Source organism: Xyrauchen texanus, chromosome 22 (genome assembly GCF_025860055.1).
Source record: "Xyrauchen texanus isolate HMW12.3.18 chromosome 22, RBS_HiC_50CHRs, whole genome shotgun sequence".
Taxonomy (NCBI): Eukaryota; Metazoa; Chordata; class Actinopteri; order Cypriniformes; family Catostomidae; genus Xyrauchen; species Xyrauchen texanus.
The window spans coordinates 9098491-9125567 of record NC_068297.1 but is presented as its reverse complement, the minus strand read 5'-3'; the positions used below and the strand labels follow the sequence as shown (position 1 = coordinate 9125567).

The 27077-nt window shown below is 38.8% G+C and overlaps 1 protein-coding gene across 4 annotated transcripts in view; it reads right to left on the bottom strand.

The window, feature by feature from the left end:
- Window positions 1-27077, bottom strand: part of LOC127662781 (forkhead box protein N3-like) — a 123876-nt gene that overhangs the window by 57418 nt on the left and 39381 nt on the right. For all 4 annotated transcript variants that reach the window (XM_052154119.1, XM_052154116.1, XM_052154117.1 and 1 more), the window contains exon 2: window positions 17134-17690. In XM_052154119.1, the coding sequence (XP_052010079.1) occupies window positions 17134-17676 (543 nt within the window). In that variant the 5' untranslated portion in view covers window positions 17677-17690. The remainder of the gene's footprint in view (window positions 1-17133; window positions 17691-27077) is intronic.

Genomic DNA, 27077 nt, shown 5'->3' with positions numbered 1-27077 from the left:
AAAATTAGTTGAGCTCATTAGTATAGACTAAAATCGGTGCCACGTTATTGAGCCCCCATTTTTCAGTTTCTGAGTTATTCCTTTTATACTGTCATAGATTTACACAACTCAGCAGAGAAGAGACAATCAACCAAGGTAAAAGAAGTTAAGACTATCAAAGTGCTTTTTTTAAAGTGTAAGCCATTTCCATTCAGTTAGGCACTTCAAAGCAGCAGACAGTGTGTGTTGTTTTGTTTATCAGACTGTGTGTTCTCATTGAATCAATAGTCATGACCTTCAGATAACTGTCAGAGTGTCATAATGTGTGCCCTGAGGTAATTCACACGCTGGTCTCTTGACTGCATAGCACATATTCAAACTTTGTGATTCTCAGCTAATAACACTTTTGCTGTTGTTGGATGTCTTTTGTTTTTAACTAAAACCATTGAAATATGACTTCCCTCCTGACAGCTGTTAATCACTTTAGGTTAACTGAGTGTTTTTTGGATGTGGCAGCAATACCAGATTCCCTCAACAACTATAACTCATTCTATTGATTGCTGCAAACCCCAGAGCAAGTGCTCTGCACTTTACCCACAGTATTTGGCTTCAGTGGAAAGATTTGTACCAGCACAAGTCATAAAATTAAAATACAGAGTATTTTAGCAAACAAAATAAACAGCACATTTCTTTGGCTCACAATTCACTTACATGTGTGTCTTAAAGTTTAAATGTTTGAACAGTAAAGTTACACAGGCAAAAACTTCTGTGATACATTCAAAAAAATTATAATATCTAATGGATAAAGGACACTTAATTATTATTAATAATATTCTGAATTTATTTTTTTAATTAAATTTGAAATCATGTAATAAAACTTAAATAATATTTGAAATAACCAAAAAATGTTATCTAAATTAAGTATTATTAAGGTCTTAATAATGATTTAAGAAAACATTAAATTGATAATAAACTGCTACAATTATTACTATTATAAACTATAAATATTATTTACTGATAATTATATAAATAATTATAATTATTATTATAAATTGTATTTTATTTTAATATTCTTACTATTATTAAAATTGTAATAATTTTCGTAATAATAGCATAGCAAGGCTATAGGACAAGTCATCATACATATGTCATATTATCAGGAAAGAAAAGTCTTTCTTGGCGAAGAAAAAAAAAGTCTTCCGAAAGCAGGGAATGCATTTCGTCTTAGCACAAACTGACATTCTCCACCTAATTAAGCTGTCAACTTTCCATCAGCGTGTTTTAGCTGAAGCATACCTGGACAAACCACAAAGATAAATCGCACCATGAAATTCAACCCTCAAATGGCCCATCCACTAGATGTGAATGCTCTGATGGATATTAAAATTAAGGGAATTAAAAAGAAGAGGAAGGTGGGGGCAATTGAAAAGGTTGAGGGAGTGGAACGTATAGGAAATGGTAAAGAAAGATATATTCAGTAATTTATTTAAAATTTATAAAAATTCTGGAAAAAATGACCCCCCAAGATGATAAAATAACTAAAAAGGCTGGTGTATTGGCATCTTTGTCTCTTGGGAACAAACAAAAGCGTGAGATTAAACAAAGACAATCAATTGTAATTACCTCAGCATCATAAATTGTAGGGCAAAGCCCTGCAGGAAAATCTACTATTGCTGTACCGAGTGAGGCTAGCTTCCTGAGAATATTGCTTTCTGAGAAAAAAGTTTAATGGCGGGTTAAAGCCGAAATATCAGTTAATTTCACAATCTAAGGAGTGGTTATGAATACACCAGATGTATCTGAACTTTCTTTATATTTGTGTGTAGATATAAAGGGATAGTTCACCCAAAATGAAAATTCTGTTATCATTTACTCACCCTCATATCAGTTAAAACCAGTGTGACTTCCTTTCTTCCATAGAACACAAAAGGAGATGTTAGGCTAAATGTTAAGTCTTGTTCACCATTCACTTTTATTGTATGGTATATAAGATGATGACACAATTTTCATTTTAATTTGAACTACATCTTTAAGCAGACAATAAAGCTGCCATCAGCCATCTTGAAAGGATGTGATATGTGATCATCAAAGCATTCAGAGTATCAGATTATTCATATGCTCCGTGGAGAAGGGGCTGCTCTGGTCTATCTCTCCAAATGTTCTGTAATCAGGAGAAATCAATAGGTTTCAGAGCACTTTGCCTCAGATTTATCTCCATCTCCTGACAGCTGCTATGTCCGTCTGAAGGCCAGCTCAATGGCACCAGCCAATAGAGTCTCCAATCAGAGAGGGGGGGTTAAAAAGAGAGAGCAGAGCCAGGGAAAAGGGGGGAAAACACTTGGATTACACTGGTCTCCTAGGCAACAGGCAATGGTGGAGTATATAAAGACTGTTTGATAGTCTTGGCAGGGAGATCTTTCACTCTCTCAAAGAAGCATGGGCCTCTGAAGATGCTATATTCCATTATAAGCAGTAAAGTTAATCCTATCAGTTCCCAAACAAAATGAAAGGCCTGCTATTATGAACCACCCCCTCCTCTCGACCCAACTGTCCGCAACTTTAAAAATGTGCAGAAATGAACTGTGGGGAAATTTAAGACCCAAAGTCATGTTCTGAAGCCATAGGAAATGAGAAATGGCATTTCAATTCTGCTATATTTTATTTTACATAATACCTTGGTTTCTTTTAAGTTGTGCTTCATGCTTAGTGCAGAAGCACACTTTACACAAGTACGTGTAAGCAGATGTAAGCGCTTGGCCAACACAAGGTCTGGCTGAACAGATAATGTGCATTCTTGCATTACTGTGGATGTAACAAACATCAGTACTCAAGGGGGCGATAGAGTTACCTTCAAAAGTCTGAGCCATTTAACTGGATGTGTTGTTATTCAGGTAAGTTGCTATCAGCATATTGACTCTACCTTTCATGTTCAGCAATATTATCTTCAAACTGTTAATTCGCCATGACAGTAGCAGACTTGTGTCACCATAGTGCTCCTTGTGGCAACGTTGAGAGTGCAGCACCTATTTGTGTTGTGTTACAAATTGAAGTCCAACACATTTTGGAATACATAACCGAGCTTGAGTAGCTGAAGTATCTGCGTTCACATACTTGCATTAAGTATGTTTCTGCCTTTATGGATACTTCAAAAAAGAATACTTCAACAACACAGTGAATCTGACATCTTCCTGAGTTACCTAGTTAATGTGGTATAAAGCTGTCGTTTGTTCTCACGTTGCTGATGAAATTGAACTGTGGTTTGGACTCAAATAAAATACGATTTTTAAGACAGTGCTTGGATTTTTATGTGGTGGATGATAGAACATACAATCCCCTAAACTTACACTGAAAGAGTAATCTGAGACATATCAAGTGATCAGAGTATAGAGCTTGAGCTTATTTGACTTGGTTAAGTAGGTAGCCACCGATCACCCTAGCAGCCACCTAGCCAGAATGCCCTAGCAACCGTATAGCAATGCCATGCCAACACCCTAGCACTGTGGCTGTGATTTCTGCACAATCATGCACTACTTACATTTTCTCCAGACAATGTAAAAAACTAGTTTATTATTACGGTTGCTTTTGCAATTTTATTAACAGTGAAAGCAAAAATATGACAGGTAGAAGAGGGGGAAACAAGATTCAAACAATATGTCCGGATCATGCATGCTGACTGAAAAATCCCTCTACTTTTGAAGAAAACTCATTATCAGCTTGCTTCCATACTCAGCGATAACTTCAACCGCATAGTGAGCTGATGTCATATATTGAGTTCCTTAATGCTTTCTTGGTAAGGTGATTTATATAAATGCAGACATCGACCATGTTGAAACATGGATAAATCAAGGTGTCCAAAAGAACATCATTGCTTTGGTCTCCAAATCTCCAGCAATCACAAGCTGCTAATGGCTATGGCTCAGGAGTCGTCATTTCTTTTGTGGCTCTGCAGCTTAAATAACAAGAAGTACCTGTAAGCCACTCTTTGACATGGTGACCTCCATTCTCACTGGTCAAATTCTGCACACAATGGCATTTTTTAAAGCAGATCTGAATTGGACAGTTCTGCAGTAAAGCATTAAGGGACCAACAACGCTACTCACCTTCAAGGGGTCTTCAGAGTGCATTAAGAAGGGCAAGAAAGGTAGTTCATAATGAGGGTGTTGGGGGGGCTGGGGTCAACCCATCTTTTTCTCATTCTTTCTTTTATATTTTTCTAGGGGTGTGCAATTCACTGTGACGTTTGTGTAGACCATGAAGATCCACTATGGCATTGTCTCAGAGAGTATCAGAACAACACGCCACACCTCCAATAATCAACATGAACACGGTTTCATTGAGCCCACTCTTATCCAAACAAAAACAACAAGATAAAAGGCATGTTATCAAATTGATTTTTCTGACTAGTAATTCCGATTGGATGAGCCACATTCAAAGCTGTTGTAAAATAGCTAATATTTGCACACCAAATTGCTACATTGGCTGGCAATTGTAAGCAGCCTACAGTTAAGCAATTGAGCTATTTACTAAACCATTTATTAATCATTAGTATGTTTTGCCATATTGGTGTTGCTGCCATTTAATGAAAGCAATACGCCTCTAAATGCTGTGTGTTACAGTGGTTTTACAATGGTTAGGATGTTTACACACCAGAGAAAGCTCTGATGGAGCGTTCGATAAATGGGAATGTGTCAGATACATATTAGTTGTGTGGAAAAAGCCAGGTTAGTCTGAAATCAAGCTAGAACACAGCAAATTAGATTTTCGAAAGCCAGACTGGACCGCTCTCACAGAACATCTCATTGGTCAATGGATGCTTACGTCACACTAATCCATTGTTGTTTTCAGTTTGCTATTTTTATAGATTTTCAAAGAATGCTGTAATAGAGAGTGTTTTGGAAAATGGCATTATAGTGTGGATGAGAGACGTTAACATAGCGAAATAAATATAAAATTACTAGCACAATGGCGCATCACTTTTTGTTCCACATACTTGTAATGCACAATGTTTTATTGAAATCAATGGATTCACACTATTCTCTGACTCTTGTAACCTACTTAAATGTTGGACTAAAAATATTAAAAAAAAAATGCAGGAATATTTTGCCGTCTGTTGTAAAACTGGTGCATAGAAATAACATAAATAAAAATTAATAAAAAATATTATTAAAAGAAAATAATAATAAATAATAATAAAAACTATGAAAAACAGTGTGGAAACTATGCCTTGATTATTTATTATCTAATTTGCAACACCAGTTGTTTGGTTGATATGAGATATACATTGAATATCGCTAAAAGTCTGAGAAATATTGAGACATATTTTACATCACCCAGCCCTAATTAAGACAATCCACAAGCTACAGTGAAGCCAATCATTTTTATTTAACCCCAAAACTGGTCATGTCAGAACCAATACTGGGGGAATAGAGAAAAGAGAAAAAGAGAAATTTGAGTTTGCTAATGACCTGCGTAATCCTAATTAAAGAGGATTCCTTTGCAGAGCCTGAAGCCATCCACAGTAGATACAAAAGTAAAAGCAGATGACATGATAAATTGAGACAAGTCCTGTTCCCTGAGTGCAGTCTGTGCCAGAGAAGGACCCAGGATAGAGTGTGTGTGGGTGTATGAGTGTGTATAAAAGTGTGTGCGTGCATTTATAAGTTTTGTGAGTGTGTATGCTGCGCGTGAGGCAGGCGGCAAGGCCGACGAAGGGTGGCCTGATCTAGCCCCGCTGAGATGTAGCCCCACAAAAATCGCAAGAACCGACTCTCTTGGCGTGCCTGCACTATATTTATTCTGACACAGTCACCGCAAGCGGAGATCATACATAAGCAATATGGTGTCTCCCACGGGCACAGCATACGGCCAAGAGGCGTGAGGAGAGAAAGACTTGGAATGAAAACGGTGACTCAACCTTGCAAAGGAAGTGAATAGTTCTGCACATCTACCACATTGGTGCAGGACTCACTCATGCTGTCACATTTCAAATAAAGTGATGTTAAACGCAGTCTATGTTATATCCTGCAGTTGATATACCAACATAATTTATTTCAAAACATTTCCTCATAATTAGGGTCCAAAACTACAAATTGAAGAGTTGTCTGAATGAGTAATTGAAAATCAATGTAAAATTCAGTAGGTAGAGGGTCTTGTGAACCAGACACCAATGAGACATGTTACTTAGAGGCCATTCACACAGGGTTCTTACCTCCGTGAAGTTGGCAACCCATATAATTAAATAACCACCAAAACTATTTCATTTGTTTGTGCTGATTTGTGCCACAAAAATTTACGTTTGTGCTGGTTTGGTGTTTGAGATATTAAGCATTCTTTTTTTGGGCTGTGTGACGTCACACTCCACCCCATATTGTCTAAATCGCTACAAACCCGTGTCATTCGTTTGTGCTCGATTTGTGCAGGTAAAATTAACACTTTATCTATTTCCAAACCTTAGAAATAACAAATATGATTCAGGGCTGTGACGTCACTCTCCACCCCATGTCGTCCAAATCGCTCCAAACCGGTGGCATTCCTTTGTGCTCGATTTGTGCTGGTTTGTGCTGATGAAAGAAACAATCTAACTAATTCCATTTCAAAGAAATAACAAAATTATCTCCCGGATCTATGACGTCAGTCATGCATTTACCTCATCTCCTCTAATGCACTCATCTTCTGACTCGTTCGTTTGTGCTCGCTTGGTGCAGGTTTCGTTTTGCTTAATATCTCAAACACCAAACCAGCACAAACGTACATTTTTGCAGCACAAACAAATGCATGTCAATGAATCCCAAACTTGGTGGGATGTATACATTTGAAGTCTCACTAGTTTACCATCTTGATGCGTCTCTACTTCTAATTAGACCAAAAAGGTCTGATCCTAGAAACTTAAGTGTTTTTCTGAATCAGTGTAATCATATGCAAATGAGATGAATACATGGGCAGAGCCTCCGAAGGGTTTGCCCGTTGAGAGTTCAGCAAGATTTTGAAGAGGTGGCATAGGGTCAATCACACGCTTTAAACTATAAAAATACAGATCTGGAAAGCAGTGTCCCCAGCTGTTCTTATTTTGTTCTTGACAGAAAAGTTGCTAGTAATTGTGGCAAGAGACAAATAGATGCACACATATCCTGAGAAATGCTTGTTACATAAATTCACTTGTGGTCCGATGAGCAGAGAGCTCAGCAATGATTCAACTTTTCATATTTCCATCACAGTCACGTGGAGTCTAAGACATCCAGAAGGGGAAGGATTTCAGGCACCTAAAACTCTGCTAAGTGGCTCTTTAAGCGTAGAAAATTCAAAGACACGTTGATTTCTATAATCAAGGTGGTGGAGATTTCTAACACACAGATTATCTCATTTAAAAACACCTCTCACCCTGACAGACTTGTATTCAACACACAAATTCAGACTCATTGTGCTGTCAGAGAAAAGACCTAATGATGAAGCACTTACGAGTGCTATATCAGTAACAGGCTAACAGACAAGTCGAGCAATCTCTAAAATTGCTCAATTGTACAGCTCAAATGACAGCATTAGCTGCAATTATCCTTTCATCTGCTCAGTGTTAGGTTTGTTAACAGCGGTAGACCCAACATGGATCCAAGGCGCTAGCTCAGTTTTGCTACAGCAGGTTGTGCTTTAATCGGGCATTCCTTTTGCAGAATGTAAGGCGCTAATAATGGTTACTTACAGTCATTCTTCCAAGCAGAGCAAATAAAAAAACACTATAAAAACAACCAGTGAATGGTTTATTGTAAATTAAAGATTGGTCGGTGAGTCTATAATGGCAGAGCCACAAAGCTCTTTCATTTTCTCTATTGCTTGACCTACAATAATCATAAAAAAAACCTTAGCCATTGCATATATTTTTGTAGCTCTCAGATCTAAATAAAAATTCTACCAAGTTTCTTGATCATCAACACCACTGGTCTTATCTGTGCTGCCAAAAACATTATGTATTCCATGCTTAGACCAGTGTTAGTATCATTAACAAAAAACTAAAATGAAAACTAATTTAAATCATGTTCACTACCTGAAAGTGCTTTCCTCCAACAAAAATGGAGGTTTTGAAAATGCTCTCCAATAACGCAAATTTTGGAAGAGGAGAAGGTTAGGAAAATGAAAATTGAGTATTCAAATGAAACCACATTAGTATTAAACTGGGGGGAGGTAACATGTGGTTAATACACCCGGGGGTTGTCAAGCCACCCGTGGACATGGTGCGGTGGTAAATCCTGCCTGACAAGGGAGGAGTTGCTACAGACACGGCAACCGGGGAGCAGCGAGGACTGCCCCAGGGAGATGCGGGTCCTGCCAGTGGGGGGACCGTACCGCGGAAATATGTCACAGGGAGTTGTCTGAAGCGGGAACTATGCCTGTGGAACCCAAACCCATCACGGAGCACTCGACTCGTGGTGGGTCTGGCGGCAAATTCCTCTGCTGAATCTGCGGCCAGTGGGCTAGGGAGGAAGAGCATCCAGGAAGCGAGAGCTTGCTCAGTTGACCTGCCACCAGTCCACCTTTCGCTCACGGCAGCCAGGAAAATCATAGAGGCCATCCGTGCGTCAGGCTCAGGCTGGGCGAGCGGACCCGAAGGTGGCAGCCCAGGCGAGTCATCAGCACCAGACGCCGCTGTGACACTCTCCGATGCAGAAGCGAAATCGTCATCCAATTCCAAGGGCTCAAAGGAGAATGCCGGCTGGCCGCGAAGCGAGCCGCACTCATCCCGAGCTCGTACAGAAGCAAGCGAGCGTGCCGGGGGGCGGGTGGTTCGTGGGGTTTTACCTGGGGAAACCGAGCCCGTCGTCATCTCCAAATCGCCTTCAACGCCAGCCGGGTCATCCTCAATGCCGTGGGAAGAAGGAACGACACGGGGGGCGGCTGAAGTGGCTTTCTCTCGTGAGAAAAGAAAGCCGCGACCGCAATGTTGCCATGGCTATGTTCTCGCACTGAACATAAACCATTCATAAAACGCTGTCTGCAGGTTTTTGCAGCCCAGGCACACAAGACAGCTTTTATGACCGTCAGAAGTGGAGAGAAATCGACCGCACCAAGGAACTACACAGCGGCGGAAGGGCATCTTTTAAAAGATGTGTCCCGAAAAGGACGTCCAACGCTCACTTGTGTATGTTTCAAAAGCAAGCTCTCTTGCAGAGGTGGGTGAAGCATTCGTGTGTCACTGAGCTCACTGATCACACAACCGTTCGGCTCCGAAGAAAAAATCTGTCTGGCATTCGCTCGCCCGCTCCCTTTATACCCGTATGTCTGGGGCGGGGCATGCAAATACTGTCTGCCAACTTGACATTGGCCTTTTCTGAAGTTCAAGTTCAGAGGTATGCAAGGCTCTCAGAAGAGACCCCTTGTGTCACTACAATCGCACAACGTCGAGTCAAAATTTAGTATCCCTAGCTTGGAACATCTTTTTGTCTGACATTACTAAGCTTAGAATAGAGTTTTATGTCGACTTAGTAATTAATGGAATGTCTCGTCTCCAACATTAAGAGTCAGTAAACAATTCAAATTCCGGAAGGTGCTGACACTCACAGAGTCAACGATGAGCTCTGTGTCATGCTGTGGTTTCAGCATGTAGCAACAGGATCCCTGGGGGCCATTCATATAACCCTTGTTAACATGGTGCAGCCTACAAAGGGTGGGTAGGTGACGTCAAAGGTAGGTTTGCGTGCAGATCTCCTGCAGATTCACTCATAACCCAACATCTGTCCATAGGGAACACAACAGCTGGTGAGGGAACATGTCAACGAGGCCGGCATTATCTTACATAAACCTTGTTTTTGCAGTGACAGATAAATTGTCACACAGATCAACGTTACCAACCGTGACTTCCAACTGATCCGTATATTGCATTGGAGATGGGGGATCAGAGAGAGTTTGTCTCCTTCAACTATTAAATCCACCACAGTCCTCTTTAAATAGTTAAACTTCTAAACCCAATAGAATGTGCAAGCACACCCCCATCAAGAACATCACCTTAACAAGGCTGACTGAAAAATTATAATTAAGCAGAACATTTACAAAAGAGTTGTATCACTGTTGTGCGTGGTATTTCAGCACAAAAACATGTCTTATTCACAAACTACAATAAACAATCTAGTTTAACCAGGCTGACATGGAACTCTTCCATAAGAATTTAAATTAAATAAATATGCACTTACATACAGCCTACATAGGACATAATGGTAAATCAGCCCTGGAAAGTTCCCAGTATGATGTTATGTGATGCAAAACATATTACATTTTGATGCTGTCATGACACATAAGAAGTTGGGCAATGACAACAACTACAGCACTTCTCTTCATCCAAGTGGATGATGACATTTGTAGACAGCTTACAGGAACACTTATGGAAACATATATAACCAGCCTTACAAAGGAAGCCTTAGAATGAGGTACACAGAGGACCAAAAGCCTTTACAGCAAATTAAAATAGAACTAAAATAGAAACAGAAATTCGACCTACCAGACTTATATCCATCAAAAAAATTACTTACTGTAAATCTGCAGTTTGGAATGTCTGAATGACTGAGGGCTACTGAAGACAAGTGGTCAAACGATATATCGCTGATGCCGATAAATTGGCCGATATTCTGACTTTTTTTCATTATCGCATCGGCCGATAAATGTTCCCGTTTGGACGATTTGTTTCACGAGGGTGCCGAAAATCACCTGCTTACATGTGAAGCAACTGAGACATATAAACGACCAGTCACAGTTAATTTTGTTGTTACGTGCCATCATGTTACTACAATAATAGACCGGTGTCTCATTTAAACGGTCCGCATATCAGAGTCATGGCAGATGCATTTGATGTTAAAGTGCTCAACTGTTTCATTCTCCCTGTCTCTCCACAACAGTTCCCTGCAACTTTTAACTGTCTTGTCTAATGATAAAAGGCAAACATCAATAAAACTCATATTATGTACCGTCTGCAAATATGCCCATATCTCGTTTAAACAGATGTAATAAACAAACCTCACAAAACGTGAGCAGATCCAGCATCCTGTGGAGCACTCATTTATTTACCTCTAAAGCATGTATTCTGTCAGCCTCTCCTCAGCAGTTCCCTGTCACCTTTAACTTTCTTTTCTAATGATAAAAGACAAATATAAATAAAACTTCTATTATATACCGTTTGCATATATGCAGATATCTCGTTTAAACAGATGTTATTCACAAACTTCACAAAAATCCAGTGTTTCCTTCCATTTGATACTTGTCTACCTGTTTCCTCCAGTATCTTCACAAGGTCCTTTGCTGTTGTTCTGGGATTGATTTGCACATTTCACACCAAAATACGCTCATCTCTAGGAAACAGAATGTGTCTCCTTCCTGAGCAGCATGATGGCTGCATAGTCCCATGGTGTTTATACTCGCATACTCTTGTTTGTAGAGATGAACGTGGTACATTCAGGCATTTGGAAATTGCTCCCAAGGATGAACCAGAATTGTAGATGTCCACAATTTGTTTTCTGAGGTCTTGGATGATTTCTTTGATTTTCCCATGATGTCAAGCAAAGAGGCACTGAGTTTTAAAGTAAGCCTTAAAATACATCCACAGGTACACCACCAATTCAGTACACCTATCAGAATCTAAATGACTAATTGTCTAAAGGCTTGACATTATTTTCTGGAAATTTCCAAGATGCTTAAAGGCACAGTTAACTTGTATGTAAACTTCTTACCCACTAGAATTGTGATATAGTCAATTAAAAGTGAAACAATCTGTCTGTAAACAACTGTTGGAAAGATTTCACGTGTCATACACAAAGTAGATGTCTTAAACGACTTGCCAAAACTATAGTTTGCTCATTTTAAATCTGTGTATGTAAACTTCAGATTTCAACTGTATGTATAAACATCAATACATGTGCCTGTATAAGAAACAGTCTATGTAAGGGGACACAAGCGCTCTGAAGATCCACCCATATAACCACCGCTCAGGTGCCAAGTTCAGATCCTGTGTTCATAACAGTACCATGGAAACAAATGACAGGGTGTCATTTCTAAAGCACTCACTCTTCACCAGCCACCGCAGAGTCACCATGCAGTTCCATTACAGGAACACACACCTTATTGCTACCATGAACTTTTTAAAAGACTCAGGAATGAATTTTGCCACTTTAGCGTGAGGTATTTCAGAGCCTGCACTATATTCATATACAGGCCTCAGTCGAACTTATCAAGGCATTATACAGCCTGGATTAATGCTTTGACATGCATTTTGACAAGAAGTAATCATCATGCTTTTTTGGACAAATATCCCTCCTTTGTATGTAAATAACAGAATGTGCTGGGTTCATAAACATTAGCACTATTTGCCTGATGCAATTTAAAATGTGCAATTACCTAATGCTTATGGAAAGCAGTTTTACTTGAAAGGGATGTCTGTTTAACATTTTCTAGTGATCATGGCAGCTTTTATATTTCTCTTGTAAAAAAGAAATACGGTGAAAAGAAAGTTCACCGTATTTCAGCCAAAGTCTGTAAGCATTTCCATGAAAGGGGGAAGGGGGAGGGGCAGGTGGTGTTCAAGTGCACACTGTGTTCCACACTAATTTTGTAAGCATGTATGTGCTGTTAAATGGTTTGATTAATTCCTTTAGTGAATCGGACGCTAAAGCAATGTGGATAGTGCATACAAACAATGCAATCGACAGCATTTCTTTCTTAGCGAATCCCCTTCCCCCATCTGTAACAGCAAGAGATTTTCTTAAGGTCTGGATCTCTTAATCTGTGTCTCCTCTCGGCCAAAATAAATTATTCTGCTTTAAACCCCTGGATATTGTGCATCTATCAAGTGTTTGTTTATTCATACTCTTATTTTGCTGGTCTAATTTGCCTCTTACTGTCTCATTATGGAGAGTGATGCTTGATTGCATAACAGATCCACAATGAATCTGAAATTAAAACAGACTTAAAATAGTCATCTCATTCATTATGTAGGCCAATAAGGCAGTGTAGAAATTAAATCAAATGCCAAATCAATCATGACTTGTGACCTGACAAACACTTTTTTTTTTAAGTGTGAAATAAACTTGTTTACCAAGATTTGTTGTGCTTGCTTATAAGAACAAGACTAGATTTTAAAATATTTCAAAGAAAATAAGAGTGGTGCTAATGGTCAGGAGTTCTGGATTGTTGCTAGGGCAGTACAAGTGGTTGCATACTGGCCAGAGTTAAGGGTCTCTTATGTGGTTCTGTTCCCTAGATATGACTTGGTTCAAAGTCTTTGGGATTTTTTTTTGTTCATTTAATAATTCATCAGCTCAAAATCTTAAATGTGATTGCTAAGAAAAGTAATATCTCTTCAAAACAAGCCATGTGATTTGACGTATCATTCATGTCTGTAGCAAAAACTTTAAAATGTAATTTTAATACTTAAGGTTAGATGTTTGTTCAATTCCCCAACACTTTGTATGAGCAACAATATTGCATTGCTCACCTTAGCACGCACAACTAAATATTACTGCAAAAAGTCTTGAGCTGTTTAAACTTCTTTGAGATAATATAAGGTTCTTTGTGCAATACAGAACTAAGACAAGAAAGCCTTAATTCCTAAAAGCCCTGAGTTTTATCTCACACAGTTCAGGTGAATAAAGTAAAGCAACCCAACAATGTGAATCTCAGCGAGGCAGGATTACATTTTTAATGGCAAAGCTGTTAAAAAAAATTAGATGAATGCATTTAGAACAAGCACTATAATGTTATCTCAAGTCGGATGCAAACCTTGGATATTTTTACTACAGCAGATTGAAAACAACCACTGTCCACTGTCCTTAGGGGCAAGATTTAATTTAATTTAATTTAAAATCCAATATTAGGTCACTGCGATGTAAAACAGAGAACATATGGACCGCGTCCTTAAAAACTCTGGGACTAATATTTTTACCAGGTCAACAAAGGATGATCTGAGATGAAAAAAGACAAATAATTCAAAACATAAGCCTGAAGTGGATTTTTCTTTCTGGAATGCTCATGCTCTGCAGAAAAATTGACTGAAGTGCTGCTGTTGTATGTGCAGGAGTGAAGAGGTTAAGTGGGTGACATGGAGACTGATGGGGGGAGAGAAAGAGATAGAGCGAATATGCCATCACTGGATTAGCCATTCCCAGCCAAATATTTTCTCACAACACACACACACACACACACACACACACACACACACACACACACACACACACACACACACACACACACACACACACACACACACACACACACACACACATCAGTTTCTCTGTTGCTACAGCAACAGCTTATTTTCCATGTCAACTGCAAAGCTGTTTCTATGGAGACACATATACCAAAAAAAAAAAAAAAAAAAAAAAAAAAACTTTGCTCCACAGCCAGAGACCAGATGTGAGAGTCACATGGAACAGCTTTACTGTTCTGACTAACTTGCAGACACATGCACACCATAAACACACACACACACACACACACACACACACATGCACACAGTTACACTCAATATACACAACACACACAGGAATGCATTTATCAAGCTTTGAAAATAAGTAAATCAATACTCATTGAGTATCTAATCAGTCCCAATTCATGTTCTTCATGTCTTTATCAAACATTTTTAAACTGTAATCAAATATAAAGCAATTCAATCAGCATTTACTGATACTATAACAAACTCTAGATAAAGGCCAGCCACAACCATATATATCGACACATTCAGCAGTCTAATGTCCCAATAACATTCATTCAACCCTCTATGGAGAGGTTGGAGAATTAATCGGCGTTGGCAACATTTAATGCAACTGAAAACTAAAAATGATATTAAGAAATATATATATATATATATATATATATATATATATATATATATATATATATATATATATATATATATATATATTACTTTTCATATATATGATTTCACAGCAATATAGTATGCAAGATTGTACATTTTATTTTCATATTTTGCTTTTGAGCTTGTGTACAAATTTCACATTCTACCAATTGATGTCATGAATTTGCATATTTAGTAATTATACAAGTTGTTGTTACTGTTTGAAATTTCATACAAATTGAAAAATACAATTAGTAATTATCTTAAATAGTAAAAAAATCACAATTTAAGTGCTATTATATCAAAACAAATACAATTTTAATATATATATATATATATATATATTCAAATCGACCAAACCTTGCATAGGTTTGTAAAAGATTTTTATTTGTGAAATTCTTTAATGTTTAGTGTTTTCTGGAGTTAAAATTTTCCATACTGTATGATTGTACCTTTAAATATGAATGCATTTACACATTTATTACACTTAATACATTACTGTGTTTTTTTGAATGTTTTTATATGCACTTGAGCGATGTACATTGAGTTTACATTGATATGTATAACAAGTGCTAAATTGATACTATCTCTTTAAGTTAAGTGTTTACAGTTGAGTGAGCAGCGCACATTACTGAGAGAGAAGTTGCAAGGTTGTTTTTCCCTTATCTATGCAATGTATGATTAGAAATAATGTTATTTTTATCTTTTTGATCACCAAACTGACCGTAAATAGCAGAAAGGATATTAAAAGAGACATAAAATGAAAATGGGGTGTCTGGCAAGTAAAATCTGAATATTTACTCGCCAGTGGTTAATCAAATTAATATTTTAGTCGAACAGTGTAAAATTTGGTCGGATATGTGAGTGATTTACTGCGCTATGTAGAGGGCTGTTCATGCAATGTTTGGGAAGCACAAAGAAAATGTAGCTTTACAAATGACAAGACAATTCAAACTTATTTTTTAAGTAATTGAACTACAGTGCAGTCAAGCAACTGTTCTGAAAAAGTAGTTACACTTCATTAGCTACACTACAAGCAACCAACAAAAAGTAGTTAAATACATATAAAATACGTAAGGATGCAATATCTTTTTACACATATTACTAAATTATTATATCAATTATTTATATATATCAGTGAAGTATTTAGAATCTGGCAGAAAAAAAGTTTGGAGAATCTCAATTAGGGTGAACAACGCAATCCAACGTTGTGTTGCTCAGCGTTGCTCAACGTTGCGTTGCTCAGCCAGCAGGCTGTTGGGTGAAGACTGTTGGGTGAAGACAAATGTGCGGCCGTGCTCGCCAATGGTCATCGAGCAAAAGCATTGCTCACTCGGATGACCAGCCGACCTGTTGCGGGATGGCTTTCCTCAAGTCAGTGTAAGCCAGGAGCTTCTCAGCTGGTAACTGCTGTGCTGCGAGTTGGGCTTCCCCAGACAACAGTGGAATTAACTGAACACCCACTAGTTGCTCAAACAAAGAGCTCAAAGAGCTCCAGGAAAGCCTTCCGATCATCTTGGTGGCCCATCTTGACTAGTGGAACCTGGGGCGGGGTGTTCGTGGTGTCCGGGGTCTTTGGCGGCAGTACCCTCCTGGTGCATCAAGCTCCGGAACATCTGCCGGTCCTCCGCTTGGCCCTGGAGGAGCGCAATGAACTGCTGCTCCTGTTAGGTGCGCAGCTCGAGGAGGGCCTGATGTTGTGTCTAGTGGATGCTGGCAAGGGTCTTGACAACGTCCTCCAGAGGTGAGGGATCCATGGCGGCGATCCTCCCAGATTTCGGCACCAGTGTAAAAGGTCTCTACTTAAATGGAAAGGAGGAAGAGGGAGACGGAGAGATCCTACTCATAAAGGTCATTTATTTTCTCAAAAACAAACTCGCTTTTCAGCACAATTTTAATAACTGCACAGTCTCAGTACATGCGTGGCAGCTTTCTCCCTTTCACTGGTGTCTGGTTCGCTTTTAAAGCCTGTCTCCACTCTCACTGCAATGACAAACAGCTGTTAGGGACAATCATTGCCAGGTGATGATCCTTACCATTCTCATCTCCCGATCTCGCTTCCATTCATAAGACGGCGCTGAACTACACCCGCACAGTGACATAAAAAAGTAATGTACTGTTTTGCTTGTAACTAAAAGCTAAACTAAAAGAAACAGCCGAACTGCTTTACACAATTAGTTTGTTACATTATATCACTGCATTTCAGTATCCGCCATAAAACAATAACAGCACTTATTAAATTAAATGAAAACTAAGAGTCAGGTCAGACTTGTACTTCCCAATCCGCAGTTAAAGATTGATATCTTGATGCAGAACGGTTTTGGCATGCTTACCTGACTCCTGTCCTTGTCCACTTTCTTAAAACACTTATTGAGTGACAGATTGTGCCTGACTGAGTTCTTCCACCCTGTTGGGGCGTTGGCAAAGTAAGGGAAGTGTTCCAGGATCCAGTTGTATATGTCTTTAACTGGCAGTCTTTTGGAGGGGGCATCTTCTATAGCCATGAAGATGAGGCAGCTGAACGAATAAGGGGGTTTACAGTTCGGGTTCTGCTTGGTATCGTAAGGGAGGTCCGAGTGGGCCGGGGAGGGTGGGGTGTCATCATCCAGGTCCAGTACAGGGCTGACACTCCTCAGCACAGGGTCGCCGAAGCTGTTGAGTAGGTTTTTGCTCTCATGGAGCCAGTTGAGGTTGGTGAGCTCCTCATCTTCCACGCTGCCCTTTTCTAGTTTGATTGTGGGAACAGCCAGGTCGATGTCTTCAGCCTCTTGCAGGGTGCACGTGAAGGAGCTCGCCTGATAGAACTGGCTCAGGCCCCTCACGACGCTGACCCCGGTACCTTCCGGCTTCTTACTGGGAGGCATAACCGGACCCATTTAGACCAAGGCTCCTATGGAAGACACAAGAGAAAACATGGTCACTTTCAAAGAAGGTCAAAGGCCATCAATACACTTTCAAAATTAAGAAACCAGTTTTGATGTCAGTTACATGTCTTTGCAACACACCAGGTTTAAATGTACATAAACATGAATGATATTTGAAAGCTATGGATGAGGGGAATATTATTAGTGAATCATGCTTTAAATTTGGGTCTATTCCTCACATAAATCTGTCATATGTCTTCAGAAGACTTGGAATATAGAGCATGAGTCATATGCACTACTTTTATGGTGTTTTATAGAGCCTTTTAACCTTTATAAAGTTTGACAGACCCTGGTCACTGTATGCGTTGTTGCATGGAAAAAGCAGCGTGATCATTATTCAGAATTTTTCCTTTTGTGTTTCATAGTAGAAAGAAAGATATCGGGGTTTGTAGCATAATGAGGGTTAGTAATGATGGCAGAATAAAAACATTTGAGTGAACTACTCAGTGCATTGGTTTACAAAAAGCAATAATTATTTCCCAAAACGCTGGGGGGCATACACAGAAATGTACTAGTAGGATGATCTCGTCTCTTCAGATAGGTATAATGATTGCTACTGTACATCCCTGACTGTCACAGAAAACTGTAACATACTATTTTACATCATACATGAGACAAATCAGGACAAGAGAGTGACTACAGAACACACTTCACATTTTTTGGGGTATTTCTCAACATACGCAATCCAAAGCCACAACAAACTCATTGAAAAAAAATTCACGACTGACTCTTGAAAAGCCTTGAAGGATGACTAAGATTACTTAACGCTCACATTACAAGGGCACTGCGGGAAGCTCTGACTTCCTTCTAAGGAACAAAACATTCTATGTGATTACAGTACAAGAATCCTTCTACTTTGTCAGCACCAGGAATACACGGCATGCCAGCCTGCTCTCTAAGGTGATGTTGACTGGGAGGAACAAACACCAAGCGGTTAAAGATTCCTATCTATAGTGTAAAATAATTCAACTAAACCGAATACATCGCTCAAGGCTATCTACAAATAACTGCTGCTCTGTTCTTTCTGTTTCATATTCTCTTTCTTGTTCTTTTCATAGGTGTCATACACAGATAAACAGCCTATACAGTAAGTCTTGTCAGATCACGTCAGTCAAACTCCTAAAAGGAAGCTCTAGTGTAGCCTTCATCAGACAAATTCAAAAATGGCACTTTGACAAGTACAAAAAAACTTACAGTTCACAAGTCATCCTTGCTACTTAAATTATATTTTATGGTGCTTTTTGGTGTTTTTTGGAGCTTGACAGATCACTATGCACTGTCAACGTATGACAAGAGCTGTGTAAAAAAAACTTATAAGTATTACTAATCTAATAATTCCTAGTGATCTTTTTCAGTCCACTTTACAATAGCTTGGCATAATAGAGTAGAAAGACATTATAGGGGCCATCATGTCAATCACTGAATGAAGTACTCAGAACATGACACCAGAAAAACAGGCTGCGATCTCCACCATGATCTGTCACAGAGATCATTTAATGTGCCGCTCTCTCTCTTGCTCGGTCTCACTCGCTCTTTCTCGACACACCCGACGTGACAGTCTATTAGCAAAAGTAATTACTGGAAATATCAAGTTACAAACAAAAATTCAAATATAATACTGCCAAAAATTAGTAACCTACACATATGAGTGTAGGTTTTATTTTTCATATTTAACATTGCTTTATACATTGATTGTGCAGATTCCTCAATAACATGGCCTGCTTTATGCTGAGTGTAAATCAGGAATTAGATGCACTTAAAGATTATACTTAAGCGCCGTGGAGTGCAGTATTTTGAAGTGGAATGGAATTGCCTCTTGTTCAAACTAGCCATCTGCAACACTGACACTAAAATCATTTATGAAAAATCAATGTACAGCATCTTTCCAATGAGGAGCGCTCATCTCACTCACCCTCTGATGGGGTGCTCCGGTCCCGTGAGCCGCTGCACAAGAAAATTATATTACAGCTGCCAGTAAAGTAATTTAATTGCACTGTTGCCATGACAACGGCAGGCTCTGTTTAGGCCTAATTTGCTGGCGACTGCCAATTGTGTCCCTAGAGACCATAAACATGATTCTTGACCATTATTTCAACTTTGAACAAAACTTTGAATATCACATGGCAAGAAGGTCCCACAATGTGAAATCATTTTACTCTACAATCCTGCTTTATTTGATCATAAACAGTTGTCATTCAAAGCATTACATAAATTTACATAAAATATTACTTAAAAACCGCATGTTTTTCACTTTCACAAATAAAAATCTGGTACAATGTGCTTGAATTGAGCTCAAAAACAGATAAAATACAGTCAAACAAAGTAATGCATGTATACCGGTTTACACACAGCATGCACACTGATGCACAATGGACTGTTATGAATTACATATTATATCAGATGTTCAGGCTTGGGTTTGTTTCTGCAGCTAATGGAGGTAAATGTGCACTACAGCCTTCAGTCCAGATGACAGCAGAAAGTCAGATCACAGAGGGTGGGTTAAAGCTACACATAATTAGGCATGATGCTCTGATCAAAGCCCAAATACCATCTGCCTGTCTAAATCAACATTTGTATGGCAGTCTCGATATAAATCAGTTATTAAATGCATGCATACTGTACATACAGTTTGTATTAATTACAGTGATTTACATCTGCATATGCAAGCAATCGGCCGTTGTGGCTTGAATAAATTTATCTCGCCCCCAATGTCTGCCATGTTCTAAGATTCATAGCGCTATTCTATAAACAGCTTTATTCATTTACATGGCAACATGAGTGACATAACAAAGAAAGTACTTTGACACTAACACAGCTTTGTTCCCTCATCACCAATCTTAACATCTGACTAATAACTGCATGTCTGAGAGCCAAGAGAGATTCTCTATTCAACACACTGACGCGGACTGTCCTGATGTTACAATCCGGAAGACTGCCAAAATGTCACTTTTCTGTTCAGTTAATTGGGAGAGCTACATTAAAACAAGCACGAACATCATTTAAAGCGGGTAAAGAACAAGTACTGAGCCCGTTTACTCTGGAAATAAATTGCTCACTTAAGCAGTCAGCCACAACCATGTGAAAAAGTCAACATTACATATGTAAACCTGACGTATTTGATGTCGTCATGTCACATTCTCATTAAATGACATAAATGTGACTAAACTAGACATTTACATTTTCTGAAGAAAATGTGCAGTTTGATCTCACTGTGAATTTGGCAACAGTAGGTCGAAAGTTCTGTTGCTGAAATCGGTCTGTGCTTTCTGAAAATCAAATCACTTCTCCCTGTGGCCAAAGCTGGAAGTGTTGTGTAATATATGGGCACATGAGCTCCAGTTTACAGGTGAAATGTTCACAGAGTGGCACAGAAAGAGAGTATTTAAATTTTTAAATGATGCTTTATATTCTAGGAATGCTTATTTAATTAACTCTACCCCCACCCTTACCCAAACCCTTAGCCACACGGGTTGAGGCGAGCCACAACGACATCATGAGGACTTGGAGAACATTGGAAATTGGGCATTCCAAATTGGGGAAAAATGGGAGAAAATCAAGAAAAGAAAATCTGCTGATGAACTTTAGCTATCAATAGAGTATAAATAGTGCAGTTTCTTAGAAGAATTTGTTTTGTTGCTGGATGGAAATGGAAAAAAAAGTGAAGCAATGGATACACTATACTAAGCTCAAAATAAACACCCAGTAATAAGAATACTTTGACAAGAACACCAGCACTAAATCAAAACAATTGGCACCACTTCCTCAAGACCGTTATTTCCTTAGACACAACACACCTAATTACCATCTGACAAATGCCATTGAGAAAGAAAAGGCTTCTGTACCTGCTCTGAGATTTCATACTTGGTGTAATCTTCTCTCACCTCTTGTGACAAGCTCTTTCCTTCCTTCTGGTCAGAATGATATTTGTTTGTGATCGCACATAATTCTGTTCAGTTGCCATAATTCTGAAGTACGCAATCTTTTTTTAGTAAAAAACACTTTGCAACCAACGGCAAACTCCCAGCAAGCCGTGACTCATCTGTCTGAAGTGTTTACCTGTGAGAATTCTCTTAGAGGGTGTGATCGCATGAACTCCACCTTGAACCAGAATCAGTGTTTCCCATTAATTACCTAGACTGTGGCAGCCTAATTTATCCCACCACAGTTTCATAATGAACCGAAAATATTTTTATACTTCTCAAAATAACATAAAAGATCTCTAAAGTTGTGTTTTACACCATTGCTTCGGCAAAGCATCTCTCACTCCCAGTCAGTCAGTCAGTCAGTCAGCATCCCTGCTGTATATGATGGCAATGGAGGCTTTTCTTTATTTGAATACCATAAGTAACATAAAATAATTATCATATGACAATAGCCTCCTCCCCTACCCAGTGCAGTTTACATTTCAGTTGCAGAGAATTTAGTTGATTGCATAGGTACACTATTAGGTTGGGCATCGGTCATAATTAAAAAAAAATATACAACATAAACTTTGACATGTTACTTGAGCTACTTTCCTACTAACATGACTACAAGGCCCCCGCCCACTCAAACAGCTGATTGGATGAAGTCTTGTGACCTCCTATGGGCTGCATAGACTCACTGCACTGAAAACATGACAAAAAACAAAAAAAAAACAGAAGACTTGGCCCAAGGACTCCTGGCATTTGTTTATGAAGGAGGGAATCAACTGTATGGAGTTCTGAAAACAAATCCAGTACTCATGTCTTTTGGTCTCGGCTCCAAATAAAGTAATGTGCTGTCAATACTCAGGAATGAGGGAGAGGTGAAAGGTCATATTCTCTTTGCTGCCGGGGTAGTAAAAATCTGCATTCAGTTTGTTTTAAAAGCACTTATCTTATTCGCTGTACAACAGAGAAGTGGCAGGTAGACATTTCATACTCCTCAAAGCATAAACTATGTCCAACTCAAAAGGATTGATTAAGAAGCAAAAAAACAAGCACTCCACCTTCAAATAGCCCCAATTACACAAGAAATAAATCAAAGGGTTTTAATCTTTGCTGGAAAAACAACATAAAATTTGCAGTGAGTCTATTTATCACAGCTGAAACTACAGCTTTTAATTACAGTTAGTCTAGGCAGCCTGCACTGACTTTTTGTGCTCACACTATTGTTATGCCCAGAGCCAAGTATTGAGCAAGAGTTTCCACTTTCCACATCTTAACACAGTTATCATGGGTTGGTACTTGCATAAATGATTTACAGCTATTCTTTTGATTAATCTTCCTAAGCGCATGTAATCAAAGCTAAAAAAAATTTAAAAAAAAGCTTTTGAACGAAAGGTCTGGGAACTTGTTGTCAGAAAACACAACTCAAAGATGATTGGAAAATCATTTCAATTCTGAAAGGATGAGGTCCTGATTAGGAAAGGAATTCCCAAGGAATTTCAGATTCCATTTAACATATCCATTTGGTGATTCCATCAACATTTAAGTACTTTTGAAGAAAGTACTAGTATTTTTGGTAACACATTTTTCCATTTTTTATAAAGTACACTTTATTAAGACAAAACATAGTTCTGAATGTGAATCTCTCTTGCTGCACTAAATTTAAGGCTAAGTACACATAACACAATAATAACTCTTGGTTTATTTCAATGAACTACTCTGGCAGATTCAGTGAGTCAGATCGACTGATTCCAACCTATAAGTCATGAATTTAAGAAACCTTTTAAACCAGTTTACAAAAAAATAAGGGTCATGCATTCACAAATGAAACTACACTGATACACAGCTACAACATAATTTCATAGTAGATTCAGAGTATGAAAAGCAATGCAGGAAACGCTGTCACAGTATATTAGTACGATGTTCTGTCTGAATTGGTAGAACATCATGAAACATGAAAATCATTTAACATCATAAAATTATTCAGTTCCAACATCCTAACCCTAGACTTATTGCAGAGGTGATGAGACCACTGAAAGGGTGATTCCTTACCATGCTTTCTTTTGTTATGAATTAACGCATAGCTTCATTTTACCCTCTTTAAAAGAGGTGAGACTTAAGTGAACACATCTGGGATATTAATGAAGGTCTGGCAGAATAGTCTCCTTGACCTTGAATGTGTTCCTCTTGCCTCCCAAGTCTTGTTTAACTCTCCACCAAAATTTCGATGGTTCTCGTGCCCAGCATGTGCTCCATAAATTTCGCAGCCAGGGCAATTTGGAGTGTATCGTAAACTGGCCATGCTTTTTCACTGACCTGAAAGCCAAACGGTGACTTAACGGGTTACAGTCTACATGGTAGACTACTTCAAACATAGCTTTTACACTAATTACTCTAAGTTCTGTAAACCGTTACAGTGGATTTATTATTAATATTGGTGTAGTAGATGGCTGTATTTGGAATTTTGCCATAGCATTGATTGACTCCAGCCAGGTCTCCGAAGCAACTAAATTGGCCAGGTTGCTAGGGAGGGTAGAGTCACATGGAGTAACCTCATGGTCGTGATTAGTGGTTCTCGCTCTCAATGGGGCACATGGTAAGTTGTGCATGGATCGCGGAGAATAGCATGAGCCTACACATGCAGAGTCTCTGTGGAGTCATGCACAATGAGACACGAGATAAGTCGCACTGATTGACGGTCTCAAAAGCGAAAGCAACAGAGTCTTGTCCTCTGCCACCCGGATTGAGGTGAGTAACTGTGCCACCACAAGGACCTACTAAGTAGTGGGAATTGGGCATTCCAAATTAGGGATTAAAAAAATCATTCTGATTGAGAATCCCACCATTTTACTTAACAGATAGCCACGATCTTCCAAACTTTGTGTGTAGCTGGTCAAATATCTCCTAACAGAACAAAACAATGCACAAAATAAGATGACCAACAGTGTAAGCAAAGCTAACAAAGTTGGCAAATACAATAACTTACTGACATCAACTGCAGAGGACACCGGCAATCCTGTGTTTATCATGAGCATTACTGGCAATCATTGCCCTGGTTTGTTAACAGGCTGTTGTTTTAGAGCAAAGTAACAACAGCCTGTTAACAAACCAGGGCTGCAGATAGTAGCTACTGTTGTCGTTTGGGAAAATGGTGACAAAACATTATTCCACCCTCCGTTCCCTGACATAATTAGCTCCAACATAGATAACAGTAAGCTTTTAGGGCCGGTGTCGAACCAGGTTTTCGGTCCCAGAACTGCCTTTTCTGTGGTAGAAATGTGCAAAAAATTCGAGAATTCATACCGGGCCAGGAACCCGTACCCGAACCATGTCAGCGGAAAAGGGCTATACGTATCCTTGGACTGTGAAGGCAACACAATTGGTCTGTTCCAAAAATTGTGAGCTGCCTTGCTGTCACTTACATACATAGGCATCTGCCTGCTATGGTGGCATCCTAACTGAAATGGAGCCTCATAAGAGACTTGTGCAGCCCACGTGCAATCGACTTTAATACAGGTGAAATGAGAGGAATGGCACAATACTCTAATGAGCATAAATACATACAGCACACAAGGTAAACAGTCTGACATTGAATGGATTTTTATATATTATAAAGGATATTTATAAAGGAAATTTGTCTCGTTTCGTCCGCCATCTTGGATTTATTTTTCCACCGAGCTCATCAAGGTACATTCTGGGAAAGCATAATTAAGATACCTACCATTTGGAACAGTCTTTGTGTCAGGAGCAAGCCTATGATGCCTTAAAAGTGACATCTTAATGCGCTCACCTTGTTTTTGGAACAGACCTAATGTTCCCCCATATAGTAACTTCTGTCATTTAAGTCTAAATTATCTGGTCCTAATTTAAGCACACACAGCTAGCCTGAATATAGGCTATGATACTGTACAACTGTTTTTGTCTCATGTCACCCAATAACCAGATTATGTGAATTTTCTATGGTACCTAGCAGCTGAGAGCTCATTAAAGCAGAAACAAAGGCTTGATAATTTTAGAGGCAATAAATATTTTCCTAACAGAGGTCATTATGGTAGATTTTCACTGTTCTCCAGAGATAGAAACTCCTGTTCCAGCTCTGTTCGACTCAGACTAGGCTGCTGCCTGTGAGGAAAGGTTGGTAGTCAGGCTGCTGCGCAACTATGTCACCACGGTTACTTTGAGCCAAATGGCGTCCGTTTCCCTGGTAACGGGAGGATGGCTGTGATGGTGTGACAAGCTGTGTTAATTCTTTCACCCGTGAACCCCAGAGGATCAGCACCATTTCTCTTCATTTCCATCGGAATCTGAGACCCCATTATAATAGTCAGTTTTTCACATATCGGCCTATTACCGCCACATGTTCATTCTTTTCCCCAGCATTCCTTATTAGACACATGGAGAGCAATAAAATGTACAAATTGAACAAGAGCTCTGAAATAAATGCTGTAATGGATCTTCATAAAAGCACAAAGCTGTATTTGACTGTGGATTTATATCCATAATGTAATCATGCTTAATGGATCTAAATCATTCTTCCAACCCCCTCATGAAGTACTGCAGCCTCCATCACTACAATGCTGAGAGCAGAGTTAAAAACTCAGGCCATTCTCTCTTTAAACACCACTGGACTTTTCTGTATAATTTAGCTTCCATAACAGTGTGGATAACGCACATTTTTTATTTTTCAAATTTCAAACCTTTTTTTTTTTTTTATAAATATTGCTTAAAAATCTGCTGATTTCACCATTAGGTGCTCATTAAAGATATGCTCACATTATATCACTCATCCTGCTATCTAGATAAAGGCATTTACATCAGCATTGAAAAACCCATTTCCAGTGACTACTGAAATGTAATAAAATTAAACAACTTCATGAACTTGTAAGCACTGTGCCATTTCCATCACATCTCAAATTCTGTATTGTGTTGGGCATAACTAATAGAAATAAAAAATGTTTTAACCGATTTGAGATAACATTTTTGACTAATTTCAATCTCGATTACACTTCCTATAGCGCCATCTATTGCTCTGCGCATGCATCAAACATGAGGAAATGTAATCGAGCTTGAAATCATGATCGTGCCAAGAGACTGCAATGGCAAGTGATAACTGTTCTTACCCAAAACCGATTGGATCACTTCAGCATTGATTAAACCACTGGAGTCGAATGGATTACTTTTACAATGACTATATGAGATATTAAGAGTTCTGGCCACTATTCACTTGCATTGTATGTCCAACAGAGCTGAGATATTCTTCTAAAAATCTTAATTAGTGTTCTGCAGAAGAAAGAAAGTCATACACATCTGGTATGGCATGAGGGTGAGTAAATGATGAAAGAATGTTCATTTTTGAGTGAACTATCCCTTTAAGCATGCTCTTCACTGACACTTCTTAACACGCACACTAACTTTTGAACAGAACAAAAAATAGGCGTAAACTTG